This window comes from Pseudonaja textilis, chromosome 15 (genome assembly GCF_049901715.1).
Source record: "Pseudonaja textilis isolate UNSWEBS1 chromosome 15, rPseTex1.2, whole genome shotgun sequence".
Lineage (NCBI taxonomy): Eukaryota > Metazoa > Chordata > Lepidosauria > Squamata > Elapidae > Pseudonaja > Pseudonaja textilis.
Window position 1 is genome coordinate 7,397,288 of NC_142004.1, and position 18,911 is coordinate 7,416,198.

Consider the following 18,911-nt stretch of genomic DNA (forward strand, 5'->3'; position numbering starts at 1 on the left):
TGGTCTCTTGGAACCAGGTTTGGGTCAGAACAAAAGGCTTTTGTATCTTCAAATGGTCATTAAGTGAATGATTGTAAATTGAGGACTACCTAACGAAATCTTAATAGAATTACAGAGTTGGAAGGCATCTTGGAGATCTTCTAGCCCAAGCCCCTGCTGGAGGGGGCTGGAGACCCTATGCCATTTCAGACAAGTGTCTGTCCAGTTTTTCTCCTTCTGTGGTCTTCCAAGAAACAATAGTAATTAATTAATGGGAGGTGGAAATCTGGCTCATCAACCTTACTTAATAAGTGAATGCATCGTTAAGCCATGGTAGCGCAGTGGTTAGAATGCAGCATTTCAGGCTATCTCTGCCCACTGTCAGCAGTTCAATCCTGACCAGCCCAAAGTTGATTCATCCTTCCATCCTTCTAAGGTGGATAAAATGAGGACCCAGATTGTTGGGGGCAATAGGCTGACTCTGTAAACCGCTTAGAGAGGGCTGGAAAATATTGTGAAGTGCTACATAAGTCTAAGGGCTACTGCTCCTCCTACTGCTCTTCCTTCCTTCCTTCCATCCATGGTGCACAATAGTTTGAATGCAATATTGCAGACTAATTCTGCCCACTGCCAGGAGTTCGATCCTGACCAGCTCAAGGTTGACTCAGCCTTCCATCCTTCTGAGGTGGGTAAAATGAGGACCCAGATTGTTGGGGGCAATGGGCTGACTCTGTAAACCGCTTAGATAGGGCTGTAGAAACACTGTGAAGCGGGATATAAGTTTAAGGGCTATATTGGCAATGCTTTTTCACTCCCATCTGCTCCACTCTAAGCAATCTGCTTATATTTTCCGCAATCCCAGGGTTAGAGTGCTCCAACTGGACAGATTCGTACGTGCATCCTTGCACGCTTCATACAATCTTTGCTGTTATTTTTATTTATGAAGACTTATTTCCTATTGGCTGCTTGACCGACAGCCCGAAAGCTCGCCCCGTCACCATTGCCCCTCCCCTTTCGGGCCCCGCCTTCCCACCGCTCCTATTGGCCGCTCTTCCTCGCCCGTGGCTTCTATTGGCGGCGCGCAAGAGAGGCGGGAGGGCGCCTCCGCGTCCCCCAATGGGCGGGAAGCGCGCGAGCTCTCCTCGACAGCCGATTGGCCGGGAGGCGGGGGAGAGGGCTGGGCGGCTTCTCCTGCAGCGGCGTAAGGAGACGTTTAAAGATGGTGGCGTCCGCGTGAAGAGGGTTTCGCTGAGGCGGGGAGACCGTGAGTAAAAAGCCGCGGCTGAAGAGGCGGCCGCTTTCCCTCCCTCACGCCGGCTCGGAGCTAGGCGGACGCGGAAGAGACCCGGAGGAGCAGCTGAGACCGGGCGGGCATGGCTCAGGTGGGTGCCGGGCCTGGCCGCCTCCGCTCAGAGGAGGGGGCTGCCCGCCGAAGCCTCTTTGACTAGGCCCTGGTAGGCCGAGAAGCACTGATTCCCCCCACTCCCTCGTTTGATTGACGGCCGAGGGGGGGGGGAGGGCTCAGTGGGCCACGTGACATGGCCCGGACTCTATTACGCCCCTCCCCCGAATTTGGGGAGGGGGATGAAAACTTGTGTATTTATTTTAATAGCGTTTAAATTCTGTGAGATCTTTAGACGCTTTAGGTGTTATGGTGGGTTCTTTGCTTTTAAGGGCCACAACTCTTATAAGGTCAGTTGGGCTTGGCCCAAAAGTCACCCCGAGTCGAGGGGTTTTGGGGAGTCCCCATCCAGGATAACACTTCGTGGTCAAAATGGGCATCGGGGAGGGAGGGATACAGCTGCCTTCCTGGTTTTGGGTGTGGGGGGGGAACCTTCTTCTCGGGTGGGTAACATGAAACAATACAGGTGAAGAGGTAATTAACACAAAAACGGGGTTGGAAGGGACCTTGGAGGTCTTCTAGTCCAACCCCCCCCCCTGCTCAAGCAAGAGATCCTATACCATTTCAGACTAATAGTTGCCCAATCTCTTCTTAAAAACCTCCAGTGATGAAGCAACCAACTGGAGGTTGATTGTTTATTGTTCTGCTGTTATTTTTATTTTGTAAGATTTATTGGCTGCCCATCTTACCCTGGGTGGCACACAATCTTATTTTTTTACAGGTGGTCCTTGACTTACGACAGTTCGTTTAGTAACCAAAGTGAAAACAGCACGGGGGGGGGGAAAGTTACTTAGGATCTATTTTTTGCACTAATGACCATTGCAGCATCCCGTGTTCTTGTGATTTACCTTCGGATGCTTGACAACTGACACATATTTGTGATGGTTTCAGTGTCCTGGAGTCATGGGAAACCCCTTGTGTGACCTCCTGACGAGCAAAGTCAACAGGGAAAACCGGATTCACTTAATAACCCATCTTACTAATTTAACGACTGCAGTGATCCACGTAACAAATGTGGCAAGAAAAGTCATAAAATGGACAAAACTCACAACAAATTTCTTAGCATCATAAATTTTGGGCTCAGTTGTCATAAGTCAAGGACTATCTGCATTGCTCTCCAGCCTTCCATAGATAGATAGATAGATAGATAGATAGATAGATAGATAGATGATAGATAGATAGATAGATAGATAGATAGATAGATGATAGATAGATAGATAGATAGATAGATAGATAGATAGATAGATGATAGATAGATGACAGACAGACGTACATGTACATGTATCTATGTACACATAAATGGACACATGCATACATACATATAAAAGTTATTGGTGTTTGTGCCTTTTTCCCGGATTCCTTGTAATTAGGGTTAAATCATGGTGTATGATATTAATTTGAGTCATTGCAAGATTCTCATAAAAGAAGCGGAGGGAAAGAAACCTTTTCGCATCACCTCAACTGTACAATTGCTGTCTGAGTACTGGAGAGACGAGACACCTCTGTCTAATAAAAATCAGACTTCAAAGGGAATGCCACCATTTTCTCCTTTGGAGTTGTAGGCGTTCTAGTTTCTGTGGCCCTCTTAGGTGCGTTAGGAAATACTTGCCCAGGCAGTATTTGAGAATTGAACACAATTGAATGAAGGTGCGGGTGGGGAGCTAGTACAATACATTTCTGGTAACTGCAGAGCAATGACTGCGAGTAATTCGTAGAAAAAGCACCAGCTTTTTCAGTCGTGTGAAATTCGTTGCCTTTCAAAGCAAGCGATCCTTTTTGTTTTGTTTCTGTAGTTCATGATGCTTTTTTGGGAGCATGCCAGGTGACCAAGTTCAGTTCTGACCATTTTTTTTCCTTTTATTAAAGCAGACAGCCTGTATAAGCAAGTGAGTCTTGTGGCAACAAAGTTCACATATTTATTCTGGCAAATCTTAACTTGGTCCAGCTTGGCGTTGTTTCATAACAGTGTAACACCTTGCCCTAAATTTTTGATTGAACACAATCTGAAGTAAATCTACTTGTTCATCTATTTGGTTCTATCTAGTTGTTGTAACTCCTTTGAATTCTCAAAGGAGGCTTATCAAAGTTGAAGATGGTATTTCCCTTAAAGACCATGATCCTTGCCTGCCACTTGCATCTATCACTCCAGAACCTGAAAATACAATAGTCAAAATGACACATATGGAAGCTGTACTTATAGATAAAATGAAAACAAGTCTTCATAACCATACTCCGTACATCATCATAATTTTACCAAGGATGGGTTGCCTATAATCCATTGTTAACTTAGAACCGTGATGGCGAATCTATGGCAGATGTGCCGGAAGTGGCGCACAGAGCCATCTTTCCAGGCGTGCCAGCCATCGCCCATTGCTCTTCTAAGTTCCGGCGTGCGCATGTACGTCTGCCAGCTGGACGCCAGCATGGGAGCGCCGGAAACCGGAAGAGCAGCTCCCCATCATTTTTTTTCAGTCCCGTCGTAACTTCAAACGTACACTAAACTCTTGTAAGTAGAGGACTACCTGTATGTTATTCTCAGGATTGGATAACTGGACTGTACTTCCTAATCGGAGTGATTGATAGTTGACTTATTTTTCTTTGCAGGATGAAAGAAATCCAGGAGATCTACGACACCCACGGAAGAAGCTCTTAGCTTGGACATCAGCTATTTAAGCTGAATGCATTGTGATTTCCAGTAATTGAGACAGTGATTCTGAAAGCTGTCCACATTAATGAAAAGAGCAATGTAGTCAGCTTAACTGAATCATCAGTGTTGCCTTTTGAATAAAGCACGACCCATCCTCTCTGGAGGGACTTCTGCATGTGAGGATCATAGATTCCTACAACCCTTTCCTTTAAAACTTGGTGGGTTTATTATTATTTTCCCCCTCCTTCCCCTCTGGGTAAGTTTTAGCGATGGAGAATTGTGAGAACACACCTCCCCTTCCAAAAGAGCCAGCCAGCACTGAAGTGAACATGGAGAGCCCTTCTTGTCCCCCACCACTGCCGCCCAACGAACAGCCTCCACCACCTCCCCTGCAAACGTCCAGTGACGCAGAGGTAATGGACGTTAGCTCCGGTGGTGATGGACAGTCAGATACCCCTGCTGGGGACGCCCACGCTGGCAACGGGACGCAGCTCCTCACCAAGGGATCTCCGTGCTACCAAAGTCGTCTTATCATAGATCCTTACAGTGGCCAAAGCCCAAGAACTGCTCGCCACGCGCCCTCCGTTAGGAAGTTCATTCCCAGTCTTAAGTTGCTTAAGGATGTAAAGATTAGCGTTAACTTTACAGAGAGCTGCAAAAGCAAAGACAGAAAAGTGCTATACACTGGAGCTGAGCCAGATTATGAGGCAGGGGTAGAGTTAGGGTTTCGCGGTGTCAATGGGGATTTGCATGCTTGCCCTCTCGGTGCGGGTAGTGGCCCGGCGGCTCAGGTAGCCAGCGAAAAGGAGGAGGCCAAGGAGGAGGACAACGAGGTAGATCAGGAAAAGCGAGTGGAATATGCAGTGTTGGATGATTTAGAAGACTTTACAGACAATTTGATGGAAATAGATGAAGAAGGAGGGTTTGCGTCTAAGGCGATCGTTCAGCAAGACAAAGTGGACGAAGAAACCTTGCACTATTCTTACGAGGTAACTATGGTTTTGTTTTGTTTCCAGAGTTTGGGTTCAGGAAGGAAATTTGAGAATATACAGCATTTCTGCAGCATTTATATGAACCGAGAAGGGAGGGGGAAATGAGGTATAGGAAGAAAATCTTGGTGAAACAAAATTTGGGCTTGAGGCCGAATTGCAGAGAAGATACAGGTAGTCCTCAACATACAACCACAATTGAGACTAAAATTTACGTTGAGAAATTTGGAGGCAACTGTTTTATGGCTTTTCTCGTCACAGTTGTTAAGTGAATCACCAGTTCTGTTAGTAACCCAGTTGTTAAGTGAATCTGGTTTTGTCATTACCTTTGCTTGTCGGAAGGTTGCAAAAGGGGATCACATGACCTTGGGACGCTGCAAGTCATAAATATGAACCAGTTGTCAAGTATCCAAGTTTTGACTGTGTGACCATGGGGATTCTGAAATGGTCGTAATTGTGAAAAAAAATCATAAGTTGCTTTTTTTAGTGCTGTTGTGACTTCAAAGGATCACTGGACAAATGGTAAGCCGAGGACTTGCCTGTACAAGTAGTTCTTGGTTGGCAACCATTTTCAGTCGCAACGAAGGTGAAAAAAGTAACAACCGATTCTCACAATTTGCAGCCTTCACGGGTCTGTAAAGCAAAGGAAAGCTGAAGGAAGACCATAAGCCAAGTTGCAGATTCACCTAGTATCTGCTTCGCTTAACCACTGAGTTGTCTGTCCCCGTTGTGGTTGCTTAAATGAGGACTATCTGTAGAGCTCATCGAAGTAGCTGCATAAAAAAGTCATCAACTCTTCCTGAATTATTACAGAACTGCTGAGCTACTTAACACCGTGAAACCTTCCACCTTGATATAGTTCGAGTCACTTGGACAGTTTATAGGTCTCTGCAGCCGTACCTGTCTTCTCAGGGAACGAGGAGAATATGGGGTGTGGTATCTACCTGACAGCATGTTTTTCAGGATGAATTTGATAATGACGTGGACGCTCTGCTGGAAGAGGGCCTTTGCGTTCCCAAAAAAAGGAGGATGGATGAGAAATACGGAGGGGAAAGCGACCATCAGTCTGACGGAGAGACCACTGTGCAGCCCATGATGACCAAAATAAAAACTGTTCTTAAAAGTAAGCTGTCGCAACTAATCACGCACCTAATTACTTTGACCATCCCAGTTTCGCTAAGAGGCTGGCTCTCTTCCGATTCACATCTTGCCCAGAACAACTGTGTTTCCGTGAGGGAGATGGGCGGTTAAGGAGTGTGAAAAATAAATAAAAATAAATTTTGGTCCACACGCAGAACACAAGAGTTGTTCCAGGTGTGAGCAAAGCCAGCATGGATTTCCAACCGTGGCAATCTTATGACTTGCGGATTTCCAACTGCCAGAATTCCTCAGCCAGCCATGCCTGCTGGGGAATTCTGGGAGCTAAACTTGTCAAGGTTGAAGACTCCCGCTTTGGAGAAAAAGGAAGTGTTGATAAACTTCAACTTGCCTGTCAAGAGGGTTTCTTCAACCAGCATTTGAAGAACCTCGAGCTTCTGGCTAGCTTGATAGTTAACCAGGGAAGTGGGAGGCACTTCTGTTTCAAAATAATAATGGAGGGGTCTGGGCACTAAGCAGTGCCTTAGTGTGTTTCTCTTCCCCAGGTCGTGGTCGCCCTCCTACAGAACCGTTGCCTGACGGATGGATCATGACATTCCACAACTCGGGTATCCCAGTCTACCTACACAGAGAGTCTCGCGTGGTCACCTGGTCCAGACCTTATTTCTTGGGAACAGGAAGCATCAGGGTATGTCTTTTAGAAATACGAATCAACGTTAGGCGTTCTGCCGTTGTTAGGAGCGTGGCTGACTCTCACTGGATTTGATTCTGTAAAATCCGATGTCATCTTATTTAAGACGCGAGGTGCTACAGGTATCCCTTGACTTATAACCGTTCATTTATCCCAAAGGTGCTTTTCTCAAGAGGCAACTGGACCTTTCTTGTTTATTCTTTGAAGACGTTTCGCTTCTCCTCCAAGAAGCTTCTTCAGCTCTGACTGGATGGTGAGGAATGGAAGGATTTATACTCCTTGCAGACAGCTGGTCATTTGCACTCTTTTTTAGAAGTTGTTGAGGCCTCTTGGAGAGGCCTTGAAAAAGCACCTTTGGGACAACCATGACCTGCATGACTGAGAATCTCCATAGAAACCGTTCATTTGAGGACTGTGTGAAGTTGCAATAGTTCTGAAAAGCGTGATTAACATCGGTCCTTAAACTTCAAGTTGGATTCACTTAACAACCTAATTCACTTAACAACTGCTAGCCTTCTTAACTATGGAAATTCAGGTCTCGGTTGTGGTCATAAGTCGGTGATTATCTGCATGCTGGAGCCAAGCTAATTATGAAGCTGTCAGCATCACTCAGAATAATATGAAAAAAAAAATGCCTTCCTGCCCTTTGACTAAAAGATCTATTTTGAATTGTCATTACATTACAGAATCATAATTGCTTTATAGGTTACTTAACACTAAAACACTTGGCTCATTAGTAATTTAAGAGGATTGGTATTATTGGTCTTCTTTCCTTAAGCATTATGCGTAACTGATTTATAGAGTCCTCCTCTGCAAGAGGGAGTGAAGGCCTCTAGCTGAAATAAAGTCAAAGAGCATAGAAAGCTGTTCTTGGATAAGTTTCTGCTATTCTAGCCTTCTTGGAGGCATCTGGCTGCAGAGAAAAGTGAGATCTTAAAGCAGGTGGAAATACGTTCCTCTCCACTTCTTTTATGGGAAAACATTTACAGAGGAAAGTTGAAGACTTATGAGCACCCCCTATGTACAACGGTAACATATGGTGGATGACTTTGATTTTAAAAATTACTGAAAATACATTGGAACAATTAGGAACACTTTCCATTTTGATACTTCCAAGGTGCACTTTAAAATTAATTGCTTCTCATAAGATTTTTATTCTGATAGTACAGAAAATAACTTTAAAAGGGTGTAGGTTGCTAGAGAGCCAGATGATTGTCTAACAAGCATATAAAAACACTTGTAGAAAGCATATTGCATTTGACTTCCCTGCTGTGTTTTGTTTTGTATAACGACGATACTCACGGGTCTGAAGCATTGCTGGTAAAAGCTAGGGCATTATCTATGAGGGAAGTTACATGTTGGTTTTGTAGTCCTGCTCTCACCTTTGAACTTGCAAACTCTGTTGCAGAAACACGACCCTCCTCTGAGTAGCATTCCTTGTTTGCATTATAAAAAAATGAGAGAAAACGAGGAAAGGGAACAAAGCAATGACATCACCCCAAGCAGGGAGGTTTCGCCCGTAAAGCTGACGGAGAAATCCCTGGAACTGGATTCTCAGACGGAGGAGCCGGACTCTACTGCAGCCGATTCCGGAATGCTGGATGAGAAAGATCCAACTGGGGGAGACGCAGCCCAAGGAGCTTTGGGACAAGTGAAGGCCAAGGTGGAAGTGTGCAAAGATGAATCAGTAGGTGAGGACCTGTCGTTTACCTTTTCCAGGTGGGCCCCATCCTGCCAACTCAAGTTGGGGATCAGAGATCCTTTTGCTGTACATTAAATGTCACTTTGATGCACATTATAAGTAGAGCAAGAAGCAACCGGTGGAAGCATCTCAAAGAGAGATCCAAGCTAGAAGTAGGGAGAGATTTTTGGACAGTGAGGACAATTAATCAGTGGAACGTCTCACCTCCAGAAATTGTGAATGTCCACTTCTCCAGATTGGTGTAGGATCTCCTGTTTAAACGGGGTCGGACTAGAAACGTCCGAGATCCCTTCCAGCTCAGTTACTCAGTTAATTTTCTTTTTTGTGTAACTGCTTGTTTGCAGTATGATGCAAAGGGACACAAGCACAAATCTTTCTCAGATATTTCCATCTACAGGTAATCCTTGACTTACGACCTTATTACGACCATAAGCCCTAATGTCCTGTAAATCAGGTCGCTCCCCTGACCGAACCCAGTTGCGCTCAGTTGGAAGGACCACGGCACGATGACGGTTGCTTTGTTTCCTCAGATATTGAGGATTTCCGACACTACCTGGAAAAATGTTTCGATTTCGAGCAAGTCACGGTGAAGAAGTTCCGAACCTGGGCCGAGCGGCGGCAGTTCAACCGGGAGATGAAGAGGAAGCAGGCGGAGTCTGAGAGGCCCATTTTGCCAGCCAATCAGAAACTCATTACGTTGTCTGTCCAAGATGCACCCACAAAGAAAGGTAGGCTGGTTGTAAGGATTGTGAATGGATTTAAAGCCCTGAGAATTAGCCAGAGTTCTATATGGAACTGTTGTTTATTTGTTTGTCCTTCCCATTCAGAGTTTTGTCTCTTCCTTTCAAAGTTATCCCCAGAGATACTTACAACCCAGGTCTAGCAGCCACTTACAGCTATTTGTAGCATCCCCAGTCACGCGACCACATTGTACAATGTTATTTGACAAAGGAAAAAGAAAGGATTTACATTTTTTTTGCAAAAAATGCAAAAAACAGTTGGCAAAATGCAAAAAAACCAAACAGTTGGTTTGCTTTAACAGCCATAGTGACTGCCATGTTTATTTAATGACCACTGCAAAAAAAAAAATTGTAAAATCAGATTGGTCTCATGACAATCCACTCTGCGACCGTCATGATTTACAGGGAGACTCCATTGTGGTCGCCAAGGGAGGACTACCTACACCGAATGTTGGGAAAATGCTAATTTTATTTTCGACTCATTGTCAGGGTAGTACACGTACTGGGATTGGTATCAAGGAGTTGTATTTATCCTGTGGGAATTCTTAATGAAAGCCGTTCTCATCCTGTAGCTGTTACTAGTGAACATTTCAAAGATTCAAAGCCGCATCTGTGCAATATCCTTATTTTCCAGAGTTTGTTATTAATCCCAATGGGAAGTCTGAAGTTTGTATACTTCATGAATATATGCAACGAGTGCTGAAAGTACGGCCTGTTTACAATTTCTTTGAATGTGGTAAGTCTTCTAATATTTATCTAAAGGGATGATTCATTCATCTAAGTGATGATTGCTGAGAGAAGCTGCAGTAGATCTAAAGATCTAAGCTTGAGCCATGTTGCAGGATCCAATCTGGGTTTGGTCACTGAGACCAGAGGTTTAGTCTTCCGAGCTTTCAAATTTGTGTTGAAGTTCATCCTGAAGGAACTTCTCTCTACCAGAATTTGTGCTTTGAGCTATTCTATGTGTGGTATTTATGTGGTGCCTGGTTGTATGTGGCCTTTTGTTCTTTGGGTGTTGATGGCCAAGTATTAAGTCATTGGCTGTTGTTTCCTCAGCTCCTAAGCATCTGATAAACTGGTGGGAAACCTGCAATCCTGTTGAAGCCTTTCCAAGGCTTCAAAAAATTTTCCCTGGCTATTTTTGTCCCTGCTCAGCCAACAATCTTAGTAGCAATGCTAGCATAGAATAGCCCAAAGCCCACATTCTGGTAGAGAGAAGTTCCCTGAGGATGGGCTCCGGCACAGGTCCGAAAGCTTGCTCTGGTCCCCATAACTTATCCAGATTAGATCTTGAAACATTATCCCAGCACACGTATATATTTGCCTTCCTTCTTGAGCTACGTTTCTTTGGGGGTTTGGGGGGGAAACACTATAAAACTTCCTGTTCTGAATACATTTACATTCAAGAATGTTAATGGGATAGCACCGTGGGAGTGGAATAAAGAAACGGTAGCATGGGACGGTTCAGTATAAAGGAAACCTATTCCTGGCTTGCTCTTTAACTGAGCAGGCTTTGTAAATCGTCAAGTCTGCTAAACATGAGCCTCTCGGTCTTCTTGACAGGATGAGATGGGACTTCAGATATTTTGATTTTTCTCTCCTCTCTTTAAAGAGAACCCAAGTGAGCCTTTTGGAGCATCAGTTATTATTGATGGAGTGACTTATGGAGCAGGGACTGCCAGTAGCAAAAAACTTGCCAAGAATAAAGCTGGTAAGTAAAGCTGTCTAGATCAGAGTTCCCCAACCTTTCAGGCTTTGCAGACGTGGGGCCCCTGATCCAGATCTATGGATGATTAGTGGAGTCAAGAAAATTAGCATTCTCAGAATAATGGGCGCATCATTTCTGATTCTACAAGCGATTTGTGCTTTCGTCAATGCTTGCTGGGCTAGCATAGAGAGAAATTAACACACCATGATGCGTGCAATTAAGACATGTGACTGAAATGCAGTACAGGTAGTCCTCGACCTACAACAGTTCATATAGTGACTCTTCAAACGCACTGAAAAAAGTGACTTATAGATGTTTTTCTCACTTAGCGACTGCTGCAGCATCCCCATGGTCACCTGATCAAAATTCAAATGCTTGGTGATTGTGATGTCCCGAGGGTCATGTGATCCCCTTTTGCAACCTACTGACAGTCAACGGCAAAGCCAGATTCCCTTAACAGCTTTGTTACTAAATTCACAACTGCAGTGCTTCACTTAATGGTGGAAAATGGAGCAAAATTTGCTTAACAACTGCTAAGCAACAGAAACGTTGGACTCAATGGTGCCGTAACTCGAGGAGTACCTGTACCATGTTCTCCAAAGTGCAGAATTTTGTTTGTGTTTTACTTGTTCCACTCAAGATTGTGATTTCGGATGAAAAGAACCCAATTATTGCTTGCTGTTTAAATCTCTGTGATTTAAGTGACAAGTAATACTACTATTGCAGCAAGACTGTGGCACTTAAGCTACTCCATTCTGGGACTCGCAGTCCGTCTGGGTAGCAACTAAGGGAAATGTGTGTAGAACTGGCAGAAGAGCTGAGAGAATTTAGCACAGATATATCTGGGATTTATTTTCCACAGGCTTTCCTCTCAGAAGATGTTTCTGCAACTTCACCACCCAAGAGTCCACTCTCTGAGAGAGAAGGGCAGTTATGAAATACAAAACACGAGTAATAAATAAACTTCCCAACTTGGGAACCTTTTCACCATATTAAAAACGAAGGAAAATATTGTTCGATGCATGTTGGCATTCTTGACAAAATGCATGTGATTTTCAGAGGCCTCTGTTCATGCCAGTTATTTATTTTTTTTCAGCCCGAGCTACTCTGGAAATCCTCATCCCCGATTTTGTGAAGCAGACCTCTGAGGAGAAGCCCAAAGATAGTGAGGAATTAGAGGTACGTTCAGGGCTGAGTCTTCGCATGTTAAATTCCTTTAAACCTTCAGCTTCTTTGCATAGAAGAAGAACTGCCATTGTAATTTATTGTATTTATCCTTTGAGTCCTTGGAAGGAGTTAACTAAAGGAGGCAGCCTCTGGAAAGAGAAATAATGAAGTCTCCTTTTCTTTCTATCTTGTGTTTGGTGGATCTGAACTGAATTTGACACAATTCTGGGAATAGCTGAGCTGATGGCTATATTTGGATGATAATGTCTTAGATTAATAAGGCAAGACAAACTTTATTATAAGTCATAGACCCTGGTTTAATAAGCTAAGTTATAAATTACCTTTCTGTCTCTTCAAGAACATATTTTCCTTCGTTACTGAAATACTTGGAAATGATGACCATATAGACTAAAAAAATTTGGGACCCTGTTCAGACAGTGGCTTCCTCTAACCCCAATGTCAGATATAATCCTTCTGAGCTTCTGAGTCCAGGTAGTCCTCAAGTTAACAACGATTGAGCCCGAAATTTATGTTGCTAAGTGTTCTGACACACACTCTTTTCCAACAAATCTAACACAATCCAAAAGAGAACAGAAACCTTGTAAGGCTTCTGCAAAATAATTAGCTGTAATAAGCACAAACCTTGCCAAACTGCGAGACTTGCCAAAAGATAACAGACAAGAAATAATTTGCAATACAAGAATCTTCAAATACAAATTCAGGATACTGGAATGTCCACGAGGCTGGAGTTTCAAAACGTCTTTGCCTTCTGCAAAGAACATTCCTTTCACAGCTGGCTTTTATCTTCTTGAAGGAGGGGCCATTATCTTGCAGCCTTACTCCCGAATCGACTGTGCTGTTGTAGCTCTCTTTCCTGCGAGCAATACTGTGTGCATTGGGTACAGGCTCCTCGGGAAACCTCCTCATCGTTGCCAACAATCTCTGAAGGCAGCACTCCACTCCCTAATGGTCCTGGCCCCTCATCTGCGTCCTCACTCTCCTCAGCCATCTGCACCTGCTGCCAGCTAACCACAACACTAAGTGAAACATTTGTTAAGTGAGCTTGTCCCAATTTTACGACTTGTTAATGTAGTAGTAACAGTTGTTAAGCGAACCTGGTTTCCCCGTTGACTTTGCTTGTCAGACGGTCACAACGGGATCACATGACCCCAGGGACACTGCAACCATCGTAAATGTGAATCTGTTCTCAAACATCTGGATGTAAGTCGCATGACTGGGGATGCTGCAACGGTCATAAGTGTGAAAAAATGGCCCTAAATCACTTTTTCCATTGCCGTTGTCTCTCTGAACGGCCATTCAAGTCGAGGACAACTTATATTCTTTGCTGGTAATTACAGCCATGGTTCTCAATCGCAGCTCCTAGTAAAATCAACACGAAGGCAAACAGCCCCTTGGTTCTGCTGTTTATTTTGTTCTCTTAAATCTTTCCTTGTTAGTTTCTCTCTTAATACTACCACCGCAGAACCACTAGAGCCCTCCCCGCAAAAGCTCAAAAAGTCCTTTCTACCGTTAAATGACCGTTTTACCGATTTTGTTTGTAGTATTTTAACCATATCAGTATCGAGGATTCACGGGTGTACGAACTGACCAGTAAAGCTGGACTCCTGTCTCCATATCAGATCCTTCACGAGTGCCTTAAAAGGTGAGTTTTGCATGGCGTGCGTGATTTATCCGTGGAGGAAGGTTTCGTTCTTTTTATGGAATAACCTCTCCTGTTCTTTTTTTCTCCCTTTAATCCGGGAGAACCTAGAAATGGTTCCTAAAACGTGACAACTGCTTTGGAAATTAGTCCACTTGGGACAGAGTCCCCCCATGTGAAGTTACAGTGGCATTGAAAAAGGTGACTTACGACCATTTTTCATACCTACGACCATGGCAGCATCCCCATGGTTGCATGATCAAAGTTCCGACACTTGGCAATTGTCTCATATTTATGACGGTTGCACTGGTCCCGGGGTGATGTCACCTTTTGCAAACCTCTGACAAAGTCAGAGGGGAAGCCAGCCACTTAACAACCGTGTTACTAACTTAACAATTATGATTCATCTGTGGCAAGAAAGGTCATGAAATGAGGCATAGTTCACTTAACTGTCTTGTTTAGCAACATAAAGTTTGGGCTCAATTGTGGTTGTAAGTTGAGGACTTCCTGTACATTTTGCTCACGCTGTACTGTGGGGTCCTTGTTGCTTTCTGAGCTTGGTAGTTTTCTTCAGCTGACGATGATGATGATTTGGTTATGAAACATTGGCAAAAAAAAAAGCCACTAAGCACCAAGGTCCCCACATTTCAACCCTGAGATCCAAATATTAGCTTTTGTTGGTATCACCATATTGCATGTCCAGCTGTCAGTTCTTAAAGCTGAAACCCATAATTATTAGAAATATCTTGTGTAGATGGTGGCTAGACAGACTCCAGAACTGGGACAATTTGCTTACCACGTGCGGGAAAAACCAGGAACATTTTTGTCCTTCGAAAATCATGAACACTGCTTTAGCTGAAAGACATTTTATCTTGGTGTCAGATTTGATGCAAACATTTTATTTTAAAATTTCAATGTTTTTAATTAATAAACCCAGAGTTTTTAAACGCGAAGTGTTTCTAACAGTATTTATTTTGTCCTCCAGAAATCATGGCATGGGTGATACATCCATAAAATTTGAAGTGATTCCTGGCAAAAATCAGAAGAGCGAATATGTTATGACTTGTGGGAAGCATACTGTGCGGGGGTGGTGTAAGTATCACAGTTACTAAGAAAATCTGTGGAAAATCAGTTCTATTAGATTTATATGCCACTTTTCCTCTAAGAACATAAGCGTTCTTGGTGCTGTTGGTTTTCTTGTTTAACTGGTCAGAATTTCCTATATACCGATCACAGGACACTTATCATTTTAGTTACGGTTTTCAATCAAAAACAGAAGTATTTATACCTGAGTACATTGGTATCAAAGCTGGAACTGCAGTTTTTTGTAATATTTTGAATATAAGTTTGTAAAGAAAAAGAACATTTTGGCTACATTAGATAAAATGCTTTCCCTTTCCTGTACACTTATAATTGTTAAGGACCAAAGTTGATAATTTAATTGGTAGCCATTCCCTTAAAAAATACAAATTTTATATATAATGTACAAAACATTCTGCATAGTAGAATCATTGTTTTTAAAAGTATGATTCCTCAATGCAGTAGCTTTTTCTCCAATTTCTGTGTCCATTTCCTACGTTTACTCCATGAGTGTGACATTTAAACTTGCCTTGTGGTGATTTTGCAGGTAAAAACAAAAGAGTTGGAAAGCAACTAGCTTCCCAGAAAATCCTTCAGCTGCTTCACCCACATGTGAAAAACTGGGGTTCTTTATTGCGCATGTACGGCAGAGAAAGCAGTAAGATGGTTAAGCAGGTAAAGTGTTTTTATGTTCTGCCTGGCCTCCGGACTAAATGAGATTCTATGGAAACATGAAAAATTATCTGTGATTTGCTGCTTAGACTGAATTCAGAGGCTTTTTTTAAAAAAAAAGTAGGGTGTAAAAGGACCGTATTAAAATCCTTTAATTCCCTTTAATTTTGATGCCTTTTGGGTAGGAAACATCTGACAAAAGCGTGATAGAACTTCAACAATATGCCAAAAAGAACAAGCCCAATCTGCACATTCTGAACAAGTTACAAGAGGAAATGAGAAAATTAGCACAAGAACGGGTGAGTAGCATCTCGGTGAGCTGCTCCCTGGCTGCTTTGACTCAGGAGTGGGATTCTACCAGTTCTGTCCAGCTCTGCAGAACCAGAGCTCTGAAGAGCAGCAGACACAGAACTGGTTCTGTGTCTGCTGCTGTTTTGGCCCACCCACCTGCCCGGGCTTTTACCTGTCCTTTATTTCCTGCTTTTTCACCCTCAGCTGCTTTGCGCGGCACAGCTGAGGTTGAAAAAGCAGGAAAAGGCTGTTTCAAACGCTGCACACCTGCGTGCAGCGCTACTCAGCTGTCCGGGTAGGTCTGCAGTTAATTGCACACGTGCACAATTACACGTAGCCACCGAACTGGTAATTACACCGGTTGGATCCCACCCCCGCTTTGACCATACAAAACAGGTTCATGGTTCTGCTTGGTTCATGGCTTTCCTGATTCTTAAACACGAAGGTTTTCTGATTAGATCAGGGGTCCCCAAACTTGGCAATTTTAAGACTTTGGACTTCTGGGAGTTGAAGTCCACAAGTCTTAAAAGTTGCCAAGTTTGGAGACCTCTGGATTAGATAATCAGATAATCTGCTAAGAATCTCACAATGTTTATTTGTTTTCACGAAATATGATGATAACCAGGCTGGTCTTTGTCCATATATGAAGCTATAACTATAGGAACATAAGAATTCTGTATTCATAGGGATTCTCTGTTTAGGATGCACTTATTTTAAAACACCACTTTTCTCCTTCCTTTACAAACCCAAGCCGAGCTCTCCAACTCGGAGGTTAACAAAAACAAAATTCTGAAAGTATCGAGAGCAGCCAGACTCTCTTTCATGAGCAGCCAGTTCATCCATGTCCCTTTAGGCAACCTTTGTTTTCAAGAAAAAGATGTTACAATTTCGGTTTTAAATTTACCTAGCAACTAAGCACGGTGGCTCCCGAGGTTAGAATGCTGGGCTGACAATGAGCAGACTCAACGTTTGAGGCCCGTTGCTGCCACAGGACGGGTTGAACTCCCGTCCCACGCTCTGGCTCCCACCCACTCAGCAGTTCGAAAGCGGGTGGCCACAAATAGATGAATGGGTACCACTTCAGTGGGCAACTTCAAAGGTACATGAAAGGAGCCCACTACTGGGCACTGCCCCCCCCCAACAGTGATGTCACCAGCAAATCCTTTCACCATGGAAGCACTTTGATGCTTCCAACAAGGAAGTACTAACTAGGATAACCTGGAGCAAGATCAGATATTAAAAGAGTTCTGTTCCGGGAACGTTTGAAGGTTGGCATCCAGCGAGGATGAAGGATGTGTATAATTATGGTTGGTTCTTTTTTTTTTATATTTCTAGGAGGAAACGCGAAAGAAACCCAAGATGACAATTGTAGAATCGGCTCAGCCTGGCAGTGAGCCTCTGTGTACTGTGGATGTGTAATGGGAAAGATTAGGGAGTGGAGCAATAAAACAAGTGGCGAAAGTTAGGGATGGTTTTTTCAGTTTTTACTTTGTCAACAGTTTGAAGGAGAAATTGGTTTGCTTCGGGGAAACAACCTAACCATCAAAGCTGCTTCAAATGTGCATTGTGCGTTTGCATCCGGGCGATAATGCGAAGTTTTGTGTGTGCTTCCCAAGATGATGTTATTCAAGAGGGCAAAAAAAAACTCCCCAGCTGTGCATTTAGAGAAGCAGAAACAGGGTTGTTCACCTGGGCAAACTCAACTCCCCATCCTTTCCAAAAGAAAGGAGTGCTGCCTTTGATAGAGATGCTTAAGAATTAAATGCAGGATGTTCAAGAGCGGAACGAATGTGTAACCCAGGAGAGCATAGTTCTTCCTGCTTTTAGGAACACTGCAGACACTTGTTTTCTGAAAGGGTCTCTTGTATTTCCGCACAAAATAAGCACTGATTGCAGCCTCTTGTCAGCTACATTGCAGGAAAGGCACAAAAATGTGTATCACTTTATGCCCTGCCGAGTTAGGCCAGTAGGATTGCTTCTCAAGTGAATTTTCGCAGACTTAGGATTTTTAGCATGGATCCAGTGATTATCAGAGAAGAACTGATTGTATACACAGCTCTTGAGGTTTCCATTCTTTTAATTGTTCCATTTAAAACAAAAGACTAACATAGGAAGCTGTGATTGTAACATACATTTCAGTTTCTCTTAGATGTAACCAATGAAACTTTTGGCATAAAGGTGAGCCAAGCATCACTGTTCTGAAACTTTTCTTCATGCTAGTAGGGCTCATAATGATGTTTTCCTCACAGTTTACCAGATTAACCGTGAATGTAGCAGCAGTGGTTGGTAAGGTTTCATATTTTATCACGTTAGCTAAAAGTTGCAACATCTAGCATTTATTCCCCGCCGGGAAAATCACTGGATACCTTTCAAGTCAAGATCTTTTTTTTTTTTTTAATGTGACTGCCTTTTTCATTTTTATTGCCTGTTTAGTACTCGCAAATCTGGCTTTGGGAACTATATGAATGTAAAGCGAAATGCATCAGAGATGTATCTTTAAAAAGACCGAAGTAAATTTCTGTTGTTGAAGTAAAGAATATGTGTGGAGGTGTAAACATTTTCTGTTCTGGTCCATGGTTATAGAAGGTTCGAGAAGCAAAAACTACTGTGAAAGAAATCCATACCATTTTATGACCCCCCCGAACCCCCCCCACAAATAAATAAATAAATGCTTATGGAGATTCTCAGTCATCCAGGTCATGGTTGTCCCAAAGGTGCTTTTTCAAGAGGCAACTAAACTTCGTTCTTCTTTGAAGACATTTTGTTTCTCATCCAAGAAGCTTCTTTAGTTCTTTTTTTTTTTTTTTTTGGTAAACATTTTATTTCAGTTTTCCACATTTTAAAAATATCTTTTTTTAGTGAACAGCATGATTCCAGGTTTTCACATTTCCATACAAACATGACTTTGATTACATATTCACCTTTCCCATTTAAATTCTAATCTTATCATTACTTTGCATATTTTCTGTTAGTTTTCTTAGATACTTTCCTCAAGCTTATTTTATAAATTTTCAATTCATTTCTTAACCTGTTTAACTTTAAATAATTCTCATGTCTTCATATTTGTTATACTTTTATCTGTCAG

At 42.9% G+C, this 18,911-nt stretch overlaps 1 protein-coding gene across 1 annotated transcript; it reads left to right on the forward strand.

Moving 5' to 3' along the window:
• Positions 1–1,158: 1,158 nt before the first annotated feature.
• On the forward strand, positions 1,159–17,291 carry DGCR8 (DGCR8 microprocessor complex subunit). Its single transcript, XM_026716202.2, has 14 exons — positions 1,159–1,361; positions 3,986–5,017; positions 5,981–6,140; positions 6,661–6,803; positions 8,215–8,497; positions 9,039–9,236; positions 9,883–9,984; positions 10,861–10,959; positions 12,053–12,135; positions 13,686–13,786; positions 14,769–14,875; positions 15,411–15,538; positions 15,721–15,834; positions 17,162–17,291. Exons 2-14 carry the CDS (start codon positions 4,298–4,300, stop codon positions 17,243–17,245), a joined length of 2,322 nt encoding a protein of 773 aa, XP_026571987.1. The 5' UTR covers positions 1,159–1,361; positions 3,986–4,297; the 3' UTR covers positions 17,246–17,291.
• Positions 17,292–18,911: the final 1,620 nt, after the last annotated feature.

What these genes read in the sequence shown, in the direction of transcription:
- DGCR8 (XM_026716202.2), top strand. Translation starts at nt 4,298, where the DNA reads ATGGAGAATTGTGAGAACACACCTCCCCTTCCAAAAGAGCCAGCCAGC. An exon ending in TTACAATTTCTTTGAATGTG is followed by an intron (nt 9,985 to 10,860) that starts GTAAGTCTTCTA and finishes CTCTCTTTAAAG; the next exon opens with AGAACCCAAGTGAGCCTTTT. An exon ending in GCAGTAAGATGGTTAAGCAG is followed by an intron (nt 15,539 to 15,720) that starts GTAAAGTGTTTT and finishes CCTTTTGGGTAG; the next exon opens with GAAACATCTGACAAAAGCGT.